Genomic DNA, 23,842 nt, shown 5'->3' on the forward strand with positions numbered 1-23,842 from the left:
ATAATAAATATTAATCTTATTAATTAATAATTACAATTTAGTGAATTATTGACATGCCGAAATCCCACGTCAATAAAATATTGACGTGGCATTTTGACACGTCAATAAGACGTGGCATTTGGACACATCAATAAATTATTGACGTGTCGATATGCCACATCATTATTTATTGACGTGTGGAGTTTAACACGTCAATAATTTTTGACATGTTAGATTCAACACGTCAACAAAGCCTTCATTGATGTGGTAGAAATTAAAACGTTAGGAAATATTGTCGTGGCAAAAAATTGGCTACTGTAAACTTGTCAAAAAATCATCATTTTTTTGTAGCGAACAATATACACATGATCTATTCCATGCAGCCACATATATATATATATATAGCATGAAACCCCGTATAAAACATATCATGAAACATCATCGTAACACAATGACATGCATGTTTTTATTCGTTCATTCCATTCCCATTTCCATTACTTTTTCATGTCATTTCATTTTATATGTTGGAGACTTTAACCCTTATTCGTCTAAGTTTTGGGGACTTTAACCCTTCTTTGTTTCATGAATCCATTCATTTCATAGTTGTCATAAGGGACTTGCCCCGCCAGTCATGAGAGTATGCTCAATTACTGCTAGAGAACCGTCATTGTGCCATAACATCATTTATCTTTTATTCTCTCGTTCCATTTTCCATTTACATATCCATGATGCATGCTAACATAATACTTCACTATACTTCCATGCCCATTCAACATTTGACAAACCTTCCATCAACTCGATTCATCAAAAAATATCTTAACATAATTGAAATCATCGAAGGTAATCACAAAACATCTATAAAAATTGTTATAGTTTGTATGAACGCTTAGACACAAAAGGCGGAGGCTATTAAACTTGTTTTTTTGTAACCTACCACACATAGGTATTATATAGGGTTAAAGAAATATTACAATGACCAAAATACCTCCAAACCCTAATGACTTACAAACCCTAATAATTCTTTTCACACTCCCCCTCAAGCTAGAGCATATATATCATATGAATCCAACTTGAAAGATACAAGCAAACAAAAAACAACTAGAAAAACATACTTTAACACTTCCCCCCCAGCTTGAAGCACACAATACAAAGACTCATATAAATAACAAGATAATTTCATAAAACTTCAATGTAGGTTGAAAACTCATCGGAAAATACAACAGGTGGTCAGATCTCGCCGAAAAAACACGAAGGTTGATAGGTTCTAGCTGGAAAACAACAAGGACCAGTCGGAACCAATCGCAAAACACCAAGGCCGGTTGGATCTCGCCGCAAAACGCCAATGGTTGATCAGATCTCACCACAAAACACAAAGGCCGGTCGGATTTCACCGCAAAACATCAAGGCTGGTAGAATCTCGTCAGACAACAACAACCTGTTGGAAACTACTGCAAAACACCAACGCCGGTTGGATCTCAACAACTAACAATGATCACATTTCACGTAATCAACCAACGAGTTTCGCCAAAAAACAACTACTGAAAAAAAAAAAAAAAAAAAAAAAAAAAAAAAAAAAAAAAAAAACTTCGTCGGAGCTTCGCTGGAAATCGCCGAAACTTGCCAGAGATAGACATAACATGTCGGCAACAGGCAGAACACGCTGGAGACACAAAAACCAAGTCGAAAAACTGCTGAAAAGTCAAACTGAATAGTCATCGGAGCTTCGCTAGAGACTCATCGGAGTGTGCCAGAGAAGGCAGAAAACTCCGGCCACTCCAAAAACAGTAGCCATAGTATCAAACGCCGACCACATATCAACGCTTCAACAACACATAATCAAAAGGCCGGAATTTATTTTATTTTATTTTTTTCCTGATGGCCACTCAAACACACCAGCTACCACAAAACATGCCGGCCACCACAAACTATGCTAGCCAACCACCACAAAACACGTTGGCCACCATCATAGAATACCAAAAACAAACAAAATCATTCTTTTTGTTCTCACCGGAGGTGTTCCGGTCACCAAAAAAAAAAAAAAAAAATCTCCTATACATCTTTACGAAGGCACTACCTACACAGGCAATGCTGCCACCAATAAGAGAAAACCAAATAATAGATTAGCCAAGAATCAAAACACATTCTGATACCATGTTATTGTTTGTATGAACGGTTTAGACACAAAAGGTAGATGCTATTAATCTTATTCATTTGTAGTCTACCACACATATTATCATATAGGGTTAGAAAAATATTACAATGACCAAAATACCCCCAAATCCTAATGACTCACAAACCCTAATAATTCATCACTATACTTCCATGCCCATTCAACATTTGACAAACCTTCCATCAACTCGATTCATCAAAATATATCTTAACATAATTGAAATCATTGAAGGTAATCACAAAACATCTATAAAAATAATATACCATCGGCTCGGCTCAATTCATATAACATTCTTTGAAAACATCTTGAAAATCTACTCTTTTGCTTAGTAAGTAAAATAATTTTCTACTTCGTCAATAAAGCTTTGTGTCGTGGATGTATAAATAATTTTTTGGTTTTATTGTTTTATTATTATGCATTACAATTTTTTTTGGTTGCTTGTGCATTTGTCGTTGGGAGTTGAACCATTCCTTAGATTCTAACAATTGGTATCAGAACTGGTTCACTTATATTTTGTCTCACGTCTTGAATGTTTTCATTGAACCCATTCTCATGGAACACTGTCCAAGTGCATCTCCTATATTTGATGGGAGTAATTATGCACATTAGAAAGTTCGAATGAAAGCGAACCTAAAATTATTGAATGATAATGTGTGATTATTTGAGACTAATGCCACCACGCAAATATAAATAATGGATGACTAATTATTGAATGATACCGTTTTCCCTTAGCGGACACTCCCTACAAGTGGAAAAGAGGTCCAATAATATACTTGAGCCTGCAACCGGGACAGATTTGTCTTTTCACCAAACTAAGAGACCACTTTGTCTGGCTAAAAATTAAAGTATTAATTTAGGTAAAGCTGAAGGATCATAATAAGCTTTGGGAAGATGCGAATCAGCCTCTCTTTCTCTCTCTTTCTTCTTATAAACTTAGCAGCGGTAGTTTCAGCTGCTGATAGATTTAGCAGAGATGACTTCCCACCAGGCTTTGTGTTTGGGTCTGGGACCTCAGCATACCAGGTCAGTATATATTTACTTTCTGTTGTTTGTCTTGAAGTAACTTCAGAATTTTTGAAAGAGAAAAAAAAAAGAAAAGAAAAAGTGATATTATTTCATTGTAGACAGGAACAAATGAAAAAAAAAAAGATTTTGATGGATAATTTATTTCTTTGTATAATATTTCATTATATGATCTCTCTTTCTTTCTTTTCTTTTTTTGTTTGGATCTGTTGAAAAATTATATATGAAAGGTTGAAGGTGCAGCAGACCAAGAGGGTAGGAAGCCTAGCATATGGGATACATTAACTCATGATGGTATGATTTTCTTTAGTTTTGCTTTTAATGATATGTTCTAAGTACTCTTACCTTGAAAAAGAAAGAGTATATTAATGATCTAATACAACAAACTTGTTAATAATCAAGATTCTGTATCTTAATTATCCTCACACTAAGTATTTTTTCCATGGTAAAACAAAGTATAACATTTTATTTTATTGGAGAAATTGGACTTAGCCCCTTAAACTTACATCTTATTTGTGATCGCTACAAACTTTAAAAAAGTGACAATCAATTCCCTTAAATTATCTACTTATCAAAAAAAAAAAAAATTCCCTTAAATCATCTAGCCCTTTTACTTTGTCTCATTGGTTAGGATTTTCTGTTAACTTCGTAAAAAAACATGTATTGTGTGATACTAATGACTGAAATGGTCTATTATACCCTCTGTCGGATACGTGAAAATACCACTATGCATTTAGATTAAAAATGAACAAAAAAAAGTCATGGAGATAGTTCTGCCTACGGAGACCCATGGCCTAGTCGTGGTTAGACCCAACAGTTAGATTGTGGGTCTCTAGCTATTGAGAGCCAGGGCATTGTGGTAGTCTCCTTTAGAGATTTTGTGTGTTTTTTTATGTTTTGGATTTTTATTTATTTATTTTATTTTTTATCCACAGACATATAATAGACAATTTGAGTAACATGCTGATCAATTGATTTATTTTATGTTCAAGTTAATGAAAAATGCTAATGGATGGGGCAAAAGGAATTTGAAGAATTGGATTGGCACTTTATAAAGTTTGGGTGTGATTGCAATGAAGTTTGTTGAAGCAGTTTTCTGAAATGATGACGTGGGAAAAGGCCCTGTGTAATACTTGATAACCGAAGGTTAAACTGTGTATGAAAGACAAAGAAAAGGGATCAAAGCTGCCGGCGTTGTCCGGCCGGCGAAAGCTCCGATGCCTAAGTTAGTCACAGTGTTTAAGAGAAAAATGAACTTGCAGATTATAAGAGAAAAATGAACTTGCAGATTATAAATGAGATAAAGTATATGCAAGATATTCAATTGTGGAAGATATAAAGGAGATTCAGAGAGTAATGAGGTTGAAAAAAAAACCCGTCCTAAAAGTAGTGTGGAGGTCCCCTTTTATAGGAGTTTAGAAGTAGCAGATATTTCTCACCTTAGTGGAAGGTGACATAATGTTGAGGGTGCTGAGGGTTTTGAGTGTGCCGAGTGTGCTGAGGGTACCGAGTATACCGAGTGTTACCGAGGGTACTGAGTATACCGAATTTTACCGAGTATACCGAATGTTACCGAGGGTACCGAGTATACCGAGGGTACCGAGTATACCGAATTTTACATAGGGAACCGAGTATACTGAATTTTACCGAGTGTTCTGAGGGGTGCTGTATTTATTGTTTACTGTTTGAAAATATGACCCAACAGTTACCCCCCGATTCCCATAGGTTATAAGCTAGTTATAACAATGGGAATCTCTTATGAGAATGCATGGTTGCGAGAATATTCGGTTTGAATGTAATAGCTTGAGTGTTTGCCTTGGGAAGGCGTTTGGTGTGAAGGCTTGATACTCGATGAATGTTGTAGTTTCAAGGATGTTTTATGAACTTCATCATCGGGAAAGTGTCTTAGTGATGTTTACCGAAATACGTTCGGGAACTTCTCTGGCTATATTTCTCCGATGAAGAACCTTTGCTCAAAGGTTAAGTTCGGAAAGCGCTTTATTCAGCTATATTTCCGAAGTCTTCCATGGGAAAGCGCCTTAGCGATGTATCAGCGAGTTACGCTCGAGAAAATCTCAGGCTATATTTCACCAAAGGGTTGAAAAGTGTTATAAATACTTTCCAAAAGGTGACTCTCAGAAAAGCGCTTAGTTCAACTATATTTTCCTAGTGTAGAATTGAGAGTTTTGTTGGCTGCTGAGCTTAGCATGCTCGGCATGTTCGGAATGCTCGGATGTTCGGCATGCTCGGCATGTTTGGCATGCTCGGTTTTTCAGGGTGTTTGAATACCGCCTTTGGGTGCATTTGGCTTGCTCCTAATGACTGAAGATTGCGGAGAGCTAGCTGGAAATATGCACTCTTGAAGCCATTATCCCAGTCCCCAACCTTTCTTTGTGATGCTCCAAAAAGAGAAAAGCTCCAATGGTGATATTTCCACCGAGGATGCCAGTTGGGAGCATCTAGAAGATCCGGGAGGAAGCAATACAAGTTCACACCTGCATAACATCTATCATGCTCTGAAGTGCAGCCTTAAATGTCGAAAAAATGATTCCAAAATAGATGATGGCTAGTAAAGGCCAAGCAACTGTAGATATAAGTAGTCTGTCGGCCAATAGATTCTTTCTGGTTGCAAGGGCTCCAAATAACAACACAGAAACTAGATAAGTTGCAGTAGTTTGCGAGAGTCGTAGCCAGTGTTCCAATGGGAATTGAATGCTGAGCTTCTTTCAGTGAAAGCACAGTTGACCATGAGAAACTATTACCCCCCAATTTGCCTAGTCTGACAAACTATGGAAATTTCATATTTCTGAGAATGGGTCAACTTTTACAAGTCCGGCTTTTTGCAAAAAATGAGAAACCAAACAAATTCATGTATCCGAGCAACGAAAATAACTCGGTAAAACATTATTAACAGAGACAATTTATAATGATTTGAGCATTAATAAACCTAAAAGACTTGTCATTTTGGTTCTTTGAAGCTTTAGGAGTTGAATATAAAATATATACCTCAATTTTTATGGGGTAAGAGTGATACCTGGAGGGAACTCACCGAGTTTAAGTCGGGATCGTTTGTCTGGAGCTCGCCATGGAGGCTATTGCAAAATTCACCGTTGCAATTCTTTGTGAATATTTGGCAAAGTCTGGCAATCTTAAGGCTTGGCGAGGCATGCTCAGCAATGGCGACACTCGGTGTTGAAAACAGATTTTGACTTGAATACATGAGCCTCTTGATTATTTCCAAGTGAGGAGATCTCTCCTGCCTTCTCGCCTTGTGACAGCTGGTTCTTCTGTTACGCCTGGCTCTGAATTGATCGTTGCTTCCCCTTCTGCTGTTCCTGGTTTAGTTGACCCTGATCCAAAACTAAATGAGCAAACACAAAGTAAACCTATGAACCCATCTGGGAATGAAGCCATTGCAATGAGTGGAAGTATATATGACATCCCCAATGCCCACGCTCCAGATTCTTTGCCTGGTTCTGCCGCCTTTGAATGTATCACTGGAACAGATCAACATTCTGGCGCAAGGATTGCTTTGAATTCTCAGTCAACCCATCCTTCTTTAGTTTCTCCAGTTTCTCAATTCACCCCTCCTTGTCCTTCCATCCCTATGGAAATTTAAAGGGCAAAGTCGAAAGACTCAGAGTGGAGTCGGAGCACCCCGGCGTAGGGGAGGAAACCGGCAACAGCATCACTTGCAGTTCCAAATGTGTTGGCTGGTCAGAATTTAAAACCAAGTACCAATTCACTAGATAAATCTGGTGATTCAGAGCAGAGCAAGAAACAGAACAATGCTCAGGAAATGACATATATTGTCCAGGAGCAAGCTGAGCTATGGTGATACTGTGGAGGGAAGCTCGGCAGTGATGACATTTGGCTAGGCAAGCTCGGCAGTGATGACATTCGGCTAGGCAAGCTCGGCAGTGATGACCCACGGTCCGAAGAAGGCTCTGCTATAATAATAGTGCACAGCTGATGGTCGTGAGCAATGCCGAAAGTTTGCCAGGTGAAACCGAGCATGGGTCAAAAAACGAAGCAGAATCAGTGATGGTGATGAAGGCTGAAGCAGGCTCGGCAGCCGTGGTGCTTTAGCCAAGGCAAGCTCGGTAATCCGAGAATAGTGATGCTCGGCGATGGGCACGATGGCGCTCGGTGACCAACTGTCCAAGACTTGGTCGGCGAAAAGACATGGTCTGCGATAAAATTGGTCAGTGACTTGCGGTCTGAGTTAAGATCGGTAATGGAAATGCTCGGCCAAAGTAGGCTCGGCGATATGAAGCTCGGCGACTGGCATGGGTGGTGACCCACTGTCCGAGGATGGTCGGCGACTTGGGTTGTCGTGGTTCCAACTCCGTTTTGGTCTGGGCTTGTTCAGACGGACGTGAAAATGGGTCGGCGAACCTGTTTGAGACGCCAATACTGTTTCGAGGCAGTGAAGTTAGAGTCCAGCCATATTGGGTTGAAACCATGAAACTAAAATCCTGCGAATTGGGGTGATTGTTCGGCAACAAATTTAATGGGCACACTAGGGGTCTCCTTTGCTGGTTTTACCCGTTCGCCGGAGGACCTGTTGAGCTCACTGCCTGTCTGGCTGTCTTCACGAGTTATCTAGAAAAGCACTTCGTAGAAATAATAGCAATAATGGCATAATTGTAAATTTTGGATTTTGCAATGTAAAGATAAAAATATCTTCTGAACACCACATGGCATGAAATGGCACATAGTGTTTGACCTTATCGTTCCACGTGCCTATAACAAATTTAAGAAAAAATTCAATTGTTATTTATTTATATATATTTTTTTTTTGCTGGCAAGCCTTCTTGAAGATTCTGCATAGCTTCTTTTTTCTTCCAAAAGGGTACATAAGACACAGATATTTTCTGCCCCTTTAGGCCATAAAGAAAAAAGATACGATGCATATGGCAAGCTCGGCAACTTTTCTAGTTGTCTGAGCCTTGTTGATGGTTGCAGAGGGGCTCGCCGTTTAGACCTGTTGGCTCGCTGCTTGCTGGCCACGTTGTTGATATGAGTCCACGTGTGTGGCCAGGCGGAAAGACATGCATGACTCAAGTTGTTGTCTGCTTTCTCAGACTTTGTAAAAGATAACAACAATATATATATATATATATATATATATATATATATATATATAAAATGATATGTCAGAGATATTTTTTCTACTTCTACTCAAAAAATACCAATTTTTTTTCTTTTTTATTTTTATTTTTTTTTCGTTTTTGTTGGTGCGATGGAACTCAGAAAGGAGCAGAGATGTCAGCTGACTGTGAATTTGCTTTTCTTTGAGTTTCTTGAGCTCTACACCTCGTTGAATTTATCTGAGAAGAACTGAACATAAGATCGTCACCATAACAGATTTTGAGTTAGTAAGAACGTAGTTGTTCCCAGATACGGCACCAAACTATTGAAGTAGTTTTCTGAAATGATGACGTGGGAAAAGGCCCTGTGTAATACTTGATAACCGAAGGTTAAACTGTGTATGAAAGACAAAGAAAAGGGATCAAAGCTGTCGGCGTTGTCCGGCCGGCAAAAGTTTCGATGCCTAAGTTAGTCACAGTGTTTAAGAGAAAAATGAACTTACAGATTATAAGAGAAAAATGAACTTGTAGATTATAAATGAGATAAAGTATATGCAAGATATTCAATTGTGAAAAATATAAAGGAGATTCAGAGAGTAATGAGGTTGAAAAAAAAACCCGTCCTAAAAGTAGTGTGGAGGTCCCCTTTTATAGGAGTTTAGAAGTAGCATATATTTCTCACCTTAGTGGAAGGTGACATAATGCTGAGGGTGCTGAGGGTTCTGAGTGTACCGAGTGTGCCGAGGGTGCCGAGTATACGGAGTGTTACCGAGGGTACCGAGTATACCGGATTTTACCGAGTATACCGAAGGTACCGAGTATACCGAATTTTACCGAGGGTACCGAGTATATTGAATTTTACCGAGTGTTCTGAGGGGTGTTGTATTTATTGTTTACTGTTTGAAAATATGACCCAACAAAGTTTAAGTTCAAGGGAGTTTAAGCTCTCATGTTTGGTTAAAAGTTTATCAAATAAACACTGTAATTTGTTCATTAATTAAAAAAAAAAAAAAGAAAAAAAGAAAAAGAAAAAGAAGGGACCATTGTTTGTGTATACAACGTGAGGAATGAACATAAGTCTAAAATAACTTTTTGCAAAATCTTTGGGGTGGCCATTGGCTCCCCCTTGCTTCCATCCATGTACATAATATTCAAATATACCTTTTTTATTTATTTTATTTTATTTTATTTTTCTCTAATCAATAAAGGTTGGAGAGAGTGACCAATTGTGACTATTCTACCTATGCATAACCATAGTAGCACCAACCTGCGGGAGATTGCTCATGAGGGACTTAAATGGCAGAAACCGCATGCCCACCCTCAAAACCAGTTGAGCCATAACTTAACCGTCTGCTCCACCAGGGCATCAATGAGAACCAATGTAGTTTATACTAATTGGACGTGAGGATTCTCCATTGCGGAGATTCGAATCTACACCCTAATACTTATCTAACCACTTGAAAATTTTTTTGGGCTATTGAATTACCACGGTTGATGGTCTTTTTCTTTCAAGTTGCACAAAATCAAAATCCCACATCCTATGATGTAGCTAGAAATTTATCTGAGAAATAATTAATTTATTATTAATTACTAGTTTTTCCTGTATGTATTCGGCAATAATTCAATTAGTGCATGATCTGAAAATCCTTTATTAAACTATAGATAAGGTCAATATTTCTTAAGGAAAATACCTCTGTGCCCCTAGGCGCTTATTTAACAAATTGAAATGATATAAGTTATAACGCACTTATCATGATTCCCCCTGGGACTAGCATCTCTGGCCTCCTAACTCGATCGCTTGCTTATAATTTCAAGAAATAACATTTTTCTTGAAAACCTTTAATTTATCTTCGTCACACTCAGTTCAGCGTGAAAACTAACTTCATTACTCTTGATAAAACTTTGCTAGAACATATTTTCTATCTAAATAAATAAATAACATTACCACCAAGGTGGTAGTTGAGTTGGTAATGGAATTCTTTTCATCCTAGTAGTCGCGTGTTCGAATCCGCTTGCGGTAGTAGATGCGTGAACCAGATGCTACTTTGAAGGGAATTTACTGGCTTGCACCTTGGTGGGGTTGTGGTGACGGGCTCGCCTTCCCCGGCAGTAGCTATGGCTCAAACCGAACATTTCACAGCGGGTGGGGACCCCGATGGTAACGCCCAAGGGGGGAAATTACACTGGTCGCCTCTTCCCACCCTTTAGCTTAAAAAATAAAAATAAAAATAAATAAATAAATAACATTATTTTTTTTTTGGATATTTCGAATAATTATAAGGGAAAAATGTAAATTCAGTCTTTGTGGTTTACCTGATTTGCAATTAACTCATTATGGTATCAAAATGAACTCAAAGGTCCATGAGGTATGCGAAAAAACTAATTTAGTCCCTATAGTCAAATTTCGTTCACTAACTTAACAGATTCTAATAGTATAAAACATTAGAGCCAATATAATTGTGATACTTGTCCTATTTAAGTTAGTGTCATACTAAGGGAATTTGTTAAATTAGTGGACAGAATTTGATTGTATAAACTAAATTATATTTTTGGCATACCTTAGGGACTTTTGAGTTCATTTTGATACCATAGGGAATTAATTGTAAATCAGGTAAACTATAAAGACTAATTTTGCATTTTTCCCTAATTATAAAACATATTTTCTATCTAAATTATTGTGTGTATTTGATTGAAAGATTTACATCATTCATGTGAATCTAAAATTTTGGAGGAAAGCCAAAATTTTGAAGTGTATGGAGAAAAGTTTGTCCCACATTGGTTAAAAAAGAAGTCAACTAGTTTATAAGGTATCCTAAACACATTAAGAATAAATTGAGTGATGGAGAAAAGAGGTAGGCGCTTGCAACCTCCTCGAATTGACGAGCTCTAATTAATTTTGAAAGTATAGTTGACTAAAATTGTCTCTATCAACCAAGCTAGTGCACCTTTAGTCGATTTAGATTAAGACTAAGGCTCACTCTTCCAAGCTGGCCATGTATTCTACCTAAAATTGCAGGCTTATCATACAAAAGCATATGCTTAGAAAATAGACATTTGCTGAAATTTATCTGCGTTTGCATCTAATGTGTCTTAGGAGATTGATCTTCAACCTTAAATTTACAGGGAAAATGCATGGAGACAATGCTGACATAGCGTGTGATCAATATCATAAATTCAAGGTATAAATTATAAGTCTTTTCATATGACTGTAAGATGAGTACTACATGTTTATTCAACCATTAATTTGTGACACAACCAGCTAATTGTATGTTGATTTTAAACCATCTGGTATGATTATTAGGATAAATCCACTCTTGCAGGAAGATATCCAGCTCATGGTGGAGACTGGCTTAGAGGCCTATAGATTTTCCGTCTCACGGTCAAGACTCATTCCAAGTATGATCACCAATCTTTTACTCACATTTAACTGAACAACAAGTGACTTCTGGTACTTTTCCTCACATTTTCTACTTTTTCAGATGGAAGAGGACTTGTCAATCCAAAGGGTCTGCAATATTACAACAATCTTATCAATGAACTTATCAGCAATGGTTACTGCCTATCTCTTAGCATTGCGAGAGTACTTTCAATTTAAAGCAAGAAAGAGTACTTCCAAAATGCTAATTTCTCCATGCCTTTCTCCTACTGATATTTCTTTATTAAATTCTTGATCAACCAGGAATCCAACCACATGTTACATTACACCACAGTGACCTTCCACAGGCACTGGAAGACGAGTATGGAGGATGGATTAATCGAAAAATTGTGTATGGTTTTGTGCTTGAAATGTCTTTATATATATAATCAATCTATGCACAAAGCGCAGAACATGGCAAGGTATGTTATTAAATAATCTAGATTTGAATGCAGAAAAGACTTCACGACATATGCAGATGTGTGTTTTAGGATGTTTGGTGACAAGGTTTCACATTGGACGACCGTGAACGAGGCCAATGTGTTCGTACTCGAGGGTTATGACACAGGATTTCTACAACCTCAACATTGTTCTTCTCCGTTCGGAGTTAACTGCACAAGAGGCAACTCCTCAACTGAGCCATACCTGGCAACTCATCATATTTTGCTGGCACATGCATCAGCTGCTGTATTATACAAGGAAAAGTATCAGGTATTCTTTAAGCTTTTCATATAAAATGCTTTGGTCGATTTGCTAAAATGTTCTATCTATGGCATTATGTATCTTTGATGTCAATGCTTTTGTCATTAGGTGTGCTATCATCATTCATCACTATATAATATATTTGTACGGTGAGAATATATAATGTAACGACCAAATTTTATGCTAGAGTAATTCTAAGGCCTTGTCCTTGTAGATGAGTTCAGAGATGTGTATGTGAAGGGGTGAAAAGGTGGTTACGGTTAGTGGTTATTAGCTACTGCTTAGGTGGTTTGAAAAAATAACTAACCGCCAATGCAAATTGTAATTAACCGCTTAGGCGGTTAGCCGTTAATAACCTTAATAACTGCTAACCACATTTTAAAGAAAAATTTTAAAAGTTCAAAAATTAAAAAAATACCAAAACAACGTGGTTTTTATGGTGATATGGTTATTAATACTCTACTACATACAACATCATTTCTAATTTATATATTTAAACACAAAAACGACATTTCAGGTATTTTTATTTATTTTTATATAATATATATTATATAATATACATAAAGGCGGTTAGTAGTTCTTTCAAAACCTAAAACGGCAAACTGTAACAACCTGAGAGGTTAGCGGTTTTCCCTAACTGCCTTCAAAAGCAGTTAGCAGTTAATGCGGTTAGTGGTTAACGGCTAGTGCTATTAGCGGGCCGCTAATAACCTCCCGCCCTTTCACCCTATGCATGCCCATTAATATGATTGGGCTTATCTTCAATGAAAAACATTATCGTTAGCTCAAAATAGTGCTGAAAATACAATTTTAGTTTTGCCCCCACCCCAAAAAAGAAAAAAAAAATCTAGGTTCATTGTCATTGGTCACAAAATATGATTTAACTAGCTTAATTTTTCCCACAAACGTTTTGCTCGAGTTGATAATGAAACCAAGACCCTTTTATTTAGTTTGCCAAATTGCCTCCATCCATTTGAAGCCATAATTATGATCTCTTTTACTTTCTCTTACATTTAATTACTCTTATAAATCTATTAAAAAAACAAAATGAAAAAACTAAAAGATTTTGCTACATGGAATAATTAGGCTGTAGATTTCCAGAATGAATGATTTTTTTTTTTTTTTTTAACATAAGATATACTTTATTGATAAATCATTGATCAATCAGGGCAATTCGCTCCCTGATTATAATATCATAGATACAATTTGAAATCTCTTTGATCCAAATACTATCTATCACACAATTAATAAGTTCTTTGGCTAAGACATGAGCAGCGCATCCCTCCATATATGTTCAATTCTACAAGATCTCAATATACGCACTCTCCTTGATTCCATCTACTATATAATCGTATTTCCTCCAATTTATGTTTCCTGCTTTGACCACATTTATAATTTGCAAGGAATCTCCCTACTAAATTTCACGACACATAAAGCTGCCAAAACTTTCGCAACAGAATGAATAAATTGTACATTAAACTTTTTAATAGACAATACTTTGGTCATATTTCCCTCATTCATCATATAGTAATTTATTGGTATTTAATAATATGAATGCTCATTAAACATTTTCACGTGATCATGAAGCCCACATTTAGCTCTAAATTTCCAACAATGACTTCACTATATGATATCCAATAGAGAATAACTTCTATAGGGTCTTGGCATAAACCAAGGCATTTGTACCCTCCAATAAGAAGGCGACACATCAACATGGAACACTATAACAAAAATATGGTATTCCACCTAATCTTTTTTCTAGAATAGCTAAAACAAAACACTTTCTAGAATAATCTTTTCATATTTTTCTTCAAAACCACCTCAGCTACTAACCTGAGGAGACACTACCAAAGACGTTGCCGGAGACAACGCCGGAGATGGCGCCAATGATATAGAAAACGCCGGTGAGAGAGAGGGGCGCCGGAGAGAGGGAAGAGGAGCTTGGTTCTTACCCGGCGTTTTTTGTACCGTTGGCGTCGTCTCCGACATTGTCTCCGGTGTCAGAGACAACGCCAGAGACGACGCCAACGGTATAGAAAAAGCCGGTGAGAGAGAGGGGCGCCGGAGAGAGGGAGGAGGATCTTGGTTCTTACCCGGCGTTTTCTGTACAGTTGGCATCGTCTCCTGCGTTGACTCCGGCGGTGTCTCCTCAGGTTGGTGGCCGGGGTGGTTTTGGAAAAAAATATAAAAAGGTTATTCTAGAAAGTGTTTTGTTTTAGGTATTCTAGAAAAAAAGATTAAGTGGAACACCATATTTTTGTTATAGTGTTACACGCTGATGTGTCGCCTTCTTATTGGAAGGCACAAAGGCCTTAGTTTGTGCCAAGACCCTATAGAAGTTATTCTCTATCCAATAATGAGGATCATGCCTGAGTGTAGAGTTTGAAAAAAGCTTTATTTCTAAAAAGCCCCTTTTGCCCTTTTTTTTGTAGTCCATTTAGGCCTTTGTTTTAATTTTGGGAATATATATATATATATATATATATATATATATATATATATATAGATAGATATTATATTGTTGGCAGTGAATGCCAATCATAGACACACACAGCGGAAATTTATCTACCCCTATGTGTGCCAATAAAATAGTCAATCTACCACCAAATAAAAAACTCACCAACAATGTAGAGAAATAAATTAAGCAACCCATAAGCAAAGATACTTGAATTTGTATGTGGAAAACCCTCCAGTATGAAAGAAAAGACCACAAGACCTAATCAGTTAAATTTTTCACTATTAACAGTAATGTCTTCTATAGAACAATGTCTAGAGGCTATCACTACATCAAGAATACATATATTCTTGGATCATAACATAAATTTGTCCCTCTTGGAGTGGATTCCAACAAAAACAACAAAGAAATATCCCACCAAGTGGATATGAGCAACCAAGCAACTATAGAAGAAAACCAACGATTGACATTAGTCAATTTGTAGATCTCATCGTCAGAAACAACATATTGAAATTTCATCAAGATTGGACCATAAGCGTTCCTCCAATCTCTGATGGGAATGCCTATGTGAAAAGTCCCTATGTTTTCTCTTCTCTTTCAAAAATGGTTGCACTTCATGGGAGTGAAATTCCTCTTTCTTGACTTCAAAAAGTAGGTTGTTGTCCATGTTTACTTTTCTCCTGAAATGGGTGAGCCCCTCACCTAGGAGGGACCATCCAACAAATCTCTCCCTCCCAACTATGTGGAGAGCTCCACCAAGCCCATTGCGGTTCTACAAGTTTCAAGCTTTTGCATTGGCAAGAATCTTGTCATCATAACTTACCCATTCTCATCACTTTAGATTTTCTCAATCTGTAACAATTTCTCATCCAGTGCTTCACGAATCCGATGTTTGCATCTTGAATGAAAAGCTGGATTCTTACTAAGATGGATGGCACTCTAATTGTCGCAGTAAAGCATATACCTCTCATATTGTAGACCCGGTTCTTGTGTGAAATTTTTCATTTGTAACAATTATTTGGTAGCTTCTGTGATAGCAATGTATTACGCCTTTGTCATAGATAAGCCAACATATTTATACAATTTGGATTGCAATGACACTACTCCCCCCTGATTGCAATGCTTTAATGAATTAGGCATGATATCTACTCTAATTTGTTTCTTCCTTAAAGGATTTAGCATGGTATCTACTAAGTTGTTCTTTAGGAAAATATAATTCTATGTAGATTGACAAACACATGAGTCCTAGGGCATGGTATCCACTCCTAGTTGCCATGTTGATTAAGCCAAGAACCCATGATGAGGTTCTTTTGTCACTTTATTAAGGCCAAGATTCGGTCATCTAAATTGACTTAATTAACAAATTCATACCATAAACTATGAGGAATTCAACCACATAGCATAATCAATTAAAATAAACCACAATATGATTGAAACAAAGGCACTAGTACTAAGCCTAAAAAGACATGATTAGGGTTTCAATCTAGCCCTAACAAGGAGTTTAGTTACACATAATTAAACTAAAACTAAAAAAGAAAAGGGAAGGAAGAAACCGGAAAAACGCTCTTAAAGTGGCCTCATTTTCCTTCAAACACCTAAAAACAGACAAAAACACAAGAAGGAAGTAAAATAACACAAAATAGCTCAACTAAGAGATTAACACATAAATTATGGAGCTAAAATATACATATTTTAGCTCTCATCAACTGTAAACACTTTGCACATCTCTGTACTTCAAATTCACAAGCTTTCTAATCACAAAGACTTTGTTTTGAGAAGTCTTTCATTCATAAAAACTCTCTAACTTTTGCCAAAGACCGTAAGTACCATCATCTTTGGTAATGTGATGGAAGACACTTTGATCAACCCACTGCTTAATATGTTTGACAACTTTCCTATTCAGTTTCTTTCATTCATCATTGGTTTTGGCATCCAGTTTGACCTCATTCAACTCAATAGGCTCAAAAAACCCTTTACAAAACAAAATATCTTCTATCCTAGTCTTCCAAATTGAATAATTGGAAGTTGTGAGTTAAACATGCTAAGATGGCTCCTCCATTTAATTTATACAAGAACTTCACATTAACAATTAACTGAAGCTCTAATACCACTTTGTTGCGAGTGAATGCCAATCCAAGGCACACGCACTGGAAATTTATCTACCCCTCTTTGTGCCAATTAAGTAATCAATCTAACACAAAATAAACAACTTACCACAATGTATATAAATAAATTAAACAACCCACAATCAAGCACCATAATTTGTATGCGAAAACTCTCTAGTGTGAAGGGAAAAAAACTACGAGAATCAGTCCAGCAAAATCTTCCACTATCAACAAATTTCAACTTCAGAACAATATCTATAGGCTACCACTATATGAAGAATACATGAACTCTTGGATCATAATATAAGTTTGTCATTCTAAGAGTGGATTCCAACAAAGACAACAAAGAAATATCTCACCAAGTGGGTATGAGTTGTTTTGCAAATATCCACCTAATTTAATAGATAAATAAATGTATGTTTTAACTCGCAAGTGCACAAGATCAAAACAGTAGTATAGGGTGCAAGTACGAGATCGTTCCGACGGGGAATTTTGATTTTGCTTAGAGTTTATTTAAAATATCAACTTTGTCACAAAATTGACACTATGAAAAAGGAATAAAGATAAATGAAAACGTAGGGCTTCGATATCCACCACTAATCATGCTCAATAGTATAACAATATGCCAATGTTCCAATCATATTATGAATAACTAATGTTTGCCAACCTAAGGGCATGGTTGTCTACTCCTTAAGCTATTGATTTCCCTAAGAAACAAATTAGGCATGGGTGTCTACTCTAATTCTTTTCTTTCTTCAATGACTTAGCATGGGTGTCTATTAAGTTGTTCTTTAAGAAAGCATAAATCTGTGAAAATTGACAAACACATGAGGCCTAGGGCATGGGTGTCTACTCCCAGTTCTCCATGTTGATTAACCCAAAAACCCGTGAGGAGATTCTTTTGCTACTCTATTAAGCCCAGGACTCGATCATCTAAATTGACTTAAATAACTAATCCATACCACATGCATATGTTGGCCACACACATTCATATGAGGAATTCAATAAAGCAGGAATTAATCACAATATGATTATCACAAAGGCGCCAATATTGAAATATTAAAGAAATATAATTAGGGCTTCAATCTAGCCCTATTAAAGTAATTAGTTACACATAATTAAAATAAAGGGAATGGAAAAAACCGAAAACTGCTCCTAGAAGTAGCCTCCAAATTCTCCTTTCCAAAGTTGTGTATCAAAAGTCCCTTTCTAAGAAGCTTCAGGGTCTATTTATAGGCCTAAAGAAATCCTAGAACCCATAGTAAACCTAAAAAATTCGTAGGGTTTAGTCCAAATTCGACTAGGATTAGAAAAATCCTATTTTGGAAGTAAAGGAGGTCTGGCCCCGCCTCTGTTTCTTTTCTCCAGCACATGGGTGCGCTCGATCGCAAACCCATTGCAGTTGATCGCAGTAGTGCAATCAAGTATCCTCTTGTGAGCACGAGTGCAAGCCTACGCTCGTTTGGATGCTCTCTGGTAGTGCGCTTGAGCGCAGGTCCCCTGCGATCGATCGCACTCTTAGAACCTCTAGCTTTTCCCAATTTTGTCCTTTAATGCATAACTCTCCAGTAGTGCTTCCTTTTCTTCCATGACCTACAAAACATATAAAACATATAAAGGAAATAAAATTGCACAGACTAACAAAACTAAGGAATTAACAAATATAAATTAAGGGGCTAAAATATGAATATTTTAGGACTTATCACACCACCAAACTTAGATATTGCTAGTCCCTTAGCAATACAAAACTAAAAAAAAAAAAATGAAAAACTTAAAACAAAAAGATAAATCCATCATTCGTGGGATGTGTGATTGCATTTAGCATATGCAACAAGCCTTTTAAACCTCTAGGCATTCCCTAGAGGTCGAGTGAAGGCTCGTGAGGGTTTTCCTGAAATGTTTCCCACAAACATTATGCATAAGTTCATGTTATCCAAAATGAAGTATCACTCAAAATCATGGTTTTCATTCACTAGCAAGCTTAAAAACATAAACTCCATCTTCTCAATGAGTAGGAGTTTTAAAATCAAATTACTTACAAAAGACAGGCTAAGGCATCACAAGTTCGAAACTGTGTAAATTGAACTAGCACGTAAATATGAAGCTTCCACTTAATTCCCATGTGGAATGTCTCAATATCTCAAAGTTCACTGGAATCCCAATCAGAATGAATAACTATGGCATAACTTTTTTTCTTTTTTTTTTCTTCTTTTCTTGCTGAGGCTGTGCAATGTTTGGTTCCCTTAAGCTTTCTAATTGACCCATGTAACAAGTGTTAAGTCAATGACTCCCAAACGAGGTCGTTTTGGAGCATTAGGTGTAAAGACACCCCTAAGGACCTACTAACTCGACTCAAGAAGGCTATGAAACCAAACTAACCATTAATTTAACCAAACCAAAATTCTTCACCTTTTGACGTGAACACTCATTGCTTAATGAGGCAAGAGGTCTAGTTACTTAGTGAAAAGCTTATTAATGAACATATATGCCAAAGTATTCATCTAATAAGTCATCTAGTTTCACCCAAGACATAGAAACATACACATCAAACTCTCATGTCGTACCTCACAAATTATGTGTTAATGTGCTTGTGTCAGATTAGATCAAACAAGTGAATTCTCAAATGCCTAAAGCAAGCAACCAAACTGAAAAACTCTATCATCAGATCATGTGTTCAAAATTTTAAGCTCACCAATGAAATCAAATCATAATTCTTTCAGATCAACAAAAATTTAAAGACAAACATGAACATTCATTTTTCCAAAAATGGTACCAAGTGTGTGTAAAGTGTCTCCCATACCCCCAAACTTAAATTACACATTGTCCCCAATGTGTGTATAACATGGAAAGATCTTACTTGGGAGATGGTTGAAACTCGCTGGATTGGTATGGCTCATAGCACACCCCTAAACTTGAATGCAAGCACACTTGTCCCTGAAAAGCAAAACATTAAAATAACAACGGAAAACAAAAACAAAAACAAAATAAAAATAAAAATAAAATGAAGGTAAAATAAAATAAAAACAAACGAAGAAATAAAAAGGATATGCTATGTGGTGCCTCCCATGAGTGCTAAGTTTAACGTCTTCAGCTAGACAGTTGCCCTCATCTTAAACTTGAAGCACCAGTATTTTCTTCTCTTGCACCAAAGAGAATGAATTTTTCCTATTGCAAGGTGACTCCAAATGTCTATAGCTCGGGTTAGACCACTCTGACATGCTCAAGCAGCTTGTCCAGGTCTAGGTCACCTCCAAATTGATCAAAGCGCTCTCCGAAAGGATCCTCAAGACTTGGCTCACAAAAAATCTCCTCAACAGTTTCTTCATTCCTAGGTGTGGTGGTTGTTTGCTCATAATAGTAAGTGCACTCTTCCTCAATGAATTGTCCATTAGGATATGCCACCAATTGATCTTGGAGCTATTCTTCTTTGAGGATCTCTGATATTTGCTTGAAGTGAACCTCTGTCTTCGCCATGGTGGATTGCAGCAGTTGATTATGGGCCTTATTGTGGCTATGAAAAGCTGACATCGTTTCTTTATAGGAAGATTGTGCTTCTTTTAAGGTAGAACTCGCTTCTAACAACTTTTCAAAAATCTCAGGAGGAGGCGGTTCTTCATGATATTGGGGAGACCAATTGATGGGAGATGGTTCCTCTTCATGATAGAAAATACTCTCTTCCTTCATATAGTGTCCATGAGGAGTGGTCACCTACTCACTTTGGCATTCTTCTTCTTCTTCTTCTTTGAGGATATCGGCTCCTTGTTTGGGGTGGGTTTTCGTCATCTCAACTAACTACCGTGTACTATTGGTCAACACATTGATCATATCTAACAACTCTTTAGAAACCACAAGAGGAGGTGGTTCAGCTTGATATTGCTGTTGTGGAGCAGATTGAGACGAATATGAATGATGATAGAATTGCGGATATGATTGATGGTGCAGTTCATGAAATTGTGAAGCATTATTTCCAAGAGCTTGAGCTTGCCATGGGAGATAAGACTGTTGGCTCCATGGTGGGTTATAGGAATCAAAATAGCTGTCATTCCCTGGTGTAGAGAATGATGTGTTCATATGCCCAAAAGAATAGTTAGAAAATTGTCTTGATGAAGGACAATCTCTAACATGGTGATAAGGGTTATGGCAATATGAACATGGTCCATGGGGGGTCGGAAAGTTTCCCCACATGAGAACAAAAATAAAATAACAATGAGAAGTTAAAATTAAAAGGGAAATAAAAACAAAATTAAAAATAAAGGCTTGCGAAGATGCAGACTCGAATGACCCTGCATGAAACGAAAAAAAAAAAAAAATTAGATCTGTAATTAAAACAGTTTCTCTGCTGCTGTCTGGATGTGAAATTGATCACATTGGCTAGTGTGCTCGATCACCTTGGAATGGGCGATCAAGCGCACCTATAGAGAACTGAGCAGAAACTGTAAAAAAACTAGAGATTTAAAACAAAAACAAAAATAACGAAGGAAAATAATTCTAAACAAAATTAAACAATCCCTGGCAATGGCGCCAAAAACTTGTTGTGCAAATATCCACCTAAATTAATAGATAAATAAATGTACATTTTAACTCGCACGTGCACAAGATCAAAACAATAGCATAGGGTGCAAGTACGAGATCGTTCCTACGGGGATTGTTGATTTTGCTTAGAATTTATTAAAATACAAACTTTGTCACAAAATTTATAATATTGAAAAGGAATAAAGATAAATGAAAAGGTAAGGCTTTGATATCCACTCCTAATCATGTTCAATAATATAATAATATGCCAATGTTCCAATCACATTATGAATACCTAATTTTTCCAACCTAAGGGCATGGGTGTCTACTCCTTAAGCTATTGATTTCCCTAAGCAATGAATTATGCATGGGTATCTACTCTAATTCTTTTCTTTCTTAAAGGGTTTAGCGTGGGTGTCTATTATGTTGTTCTTTAAGAAGCATAAATTTGTGGAAATTGACAAATACTTGAGGCCTAGGGTGTGGGTGTCTACTCCCGGTTCCCCATGTTGATTAACCTAAGAACCCGTGAGGAGATTCTTTTGCTACTCTATCAAGCTCAGGACTTAATCATCCAGATTGACTTAAATGACTAATTCATACCACATGCATATGTTGGCCACACACATTCATATGAGGAATTCAATAAAGTGGGAATTAATCAAGTTAAGCATAACAATATGATTATCACAAAGGCGCCAATACTGAAATATTAAAGAAATATAATTAGGGCTTCAATCTAGCCCTACTAAAGTTATTAGTTAAACATAATTAAAATAAAGGGAAAAGAAAGAACGAAAACCGCTCCTAGAAGTAGCCACCAAATGTTCCTCTCCAAAATTGTGTATCAAAAGTCCCTTTTCTAAGAAGCTTAAGGGTCTATTTATAGGCCTAAAGAAATCCTAGAACCCGTAGTAAACCTAGAAAATTCGTAGGGTTTAGTCTTAGTTCAACTAGGATTAGAAAAACCTTATTTTGGAAGTAAAGGAGGTCTAACCTCGCCTATGATTCTTTTCTTCATCACTCGATTGCACTAGTGCGATCGAGTCTCCTCTTGTGCGCATGAGCGCAAGCTTGCGCTTGTCTGGAGGCTCTTTGGTAGTCCACACGAGCACAGGTCCCCTGCGATCAATCGCACTGTCAGAACCTCTAGCTTTTCCCAATTTTGTCCTTTAATGCATGAACTCTCCTGGAATGCTTCCTTTTCTTCCATGACCTACAAAACAAAGAAAACACAAAAATAAAATGAAATTTCACAAACTAACAAATCTAAGGAATTAGCAGATATAAATTAAGGGGCTAAAATATGAATATTTTAGCACTTATCACTCCCCGATACTTACATATTGCTAGTCCCTTAGCAATACGAAACTAAAAACAAAATTGAAAACTTAAAACAAAAAGATAAATCCATCTTTTGTGGGATGTATGATTGTATTTAGCGTATGCAACAAGCCTTTTAAACCCCTAGGCATTCCCTAGAGGTCAAGTGAAGGCTCGTGAGGGTTTTCCAGAAATGTTATCCACAAACATTTTGCACAAGTTCATGTTATCCAAAATGAAGTATCACTCAAAATCATGGTTTTCATTCATCACGGTTTTCATTCATTAGCAAGCTTAAAAAGATAAACTCCATCTTCTCAATGAATAGGAATTTTAAAATCTAATTACTTACAAAAGATAGGCTAAGGCATCATAAGTTCGAAATAGTGTAAAGTGAACTAGCACATAAATATGAAGCTTGCACTTAATTCCAACGTTCAATGTCTCAATATTTCAAAGTTCACTTAAATCTCAATCAGAATGAATAACTATGCCATAACTTTTTTTTTTCTTTTTCTTCTATGTTAGGCTGTGCAATGTTTGGTTCCCTTAAGCTTTCTAATTAACCCATATAATAAGTGTTAAGTCAATGACTCCCAAAACTAGGTGGTTTTAAGGCATTAGGTGTAAAGGCACACCGAAGAACTTACTAACTCGAGCCGAAAAGGCTACGAAACCAAACTAACTATGAAATTAAACAAATCAAAATTCTTCACCTTTTGACGTGAACATTCATTGCTTAATGATGCAAGAGGTCCAGTTACTTAGTGAAAAGTTTATCAATGAACATATATATATTTTTTTCTATACTCTTTTTCTCTTTTTATATATATATATATATATATATATATATATATGCCAAAGTATCCATCTAAGTCATCCAGTTTCACCCAAGACATAGAAACATCCACATTAGACTTTCACATCGTACCCCACAAATTTTGTGCTAATGTGCTTGTGCCAGATTAGATCAAATAGGTGAATTCTCAAATGCCTATAGCAAGTAACCAAACTAATAAACTCTATCATCAGATAATGTGTTCAAAATTTTAAGCTCACCAATGA

General features: G+C 36.7%; 1 protein-coding gene and 1 long non-coding RNA gene across 2 annotated transcripts in view; one reads left to right on the forward strand and one right to left on the reverse strand.

Annotated features, from left to right (window-relative positions):
- Positions 1-1,526: 1,526 nt before the first annotated feature.
- Positions 1,527-23,842, forward strand: part of LOC132187911 (beta-glucosidase 11) — an 80,160-nt gene continuing 57,844 nt past the window's right edge. Inside the window, exons 1-7 of the mRNA XM_088517581.1 lie at positions 1,527-3,172; positions 3,403-3,466; positions 11,389-11,444; positions 11,586-11,661; positions 11,745-11,816; positions 11,945-12,032; positions 12,136-12,391. Of these exons, the coding sequence (XP_088373707.1) occupies positions 3,041-3,172; positions 3,403-3,466; positions 11,389-11,444; positions 11,586-11,661; positions 11,745-11,816; positions 11,945-12,032; positions 12,136-12,391 (744 nt within the window). The 5' untranslated portion in view covers positions 1,527-3,040. The remainder of the gene's footprint in view (positions 3,173-3,402; positions 3,467-11,388; positions 11,445-11,585; positions 11,662-11,744; positions 11,817-11,944; positions 12,033-12,135; positions 12,392-23,842) is intronic.
- On the reverse strand, positions 4,129-7,856 carry LOC148584915 (uncharacterized). The gene is made up of 2 exons (XR_015912652.1): positions 6,207-7,856; positions 4,129-5,667 (listed from the first exon to the last, which is right to left on the reverse strand). It is a non-coding gene; the product is annotated as an uncharacterized LOC148584915 (long non-coding RNA).

This window comes from Corylus avellana, chromosome 6 (genome assembly GCF_965113065.1).
Source record: "Corylus avellana chromosome 6, dhCorAvel1.hap1.2, whole genome shotgun sequence".
In the NCBI taxonomy this organism is placed as follows: domain Eukaryota; kingdom Viridiplantae; phylum Streptophyta; class Magnoliopsida; order Fagales; family Betulaceae; genus Corylus; species Corylus avellana.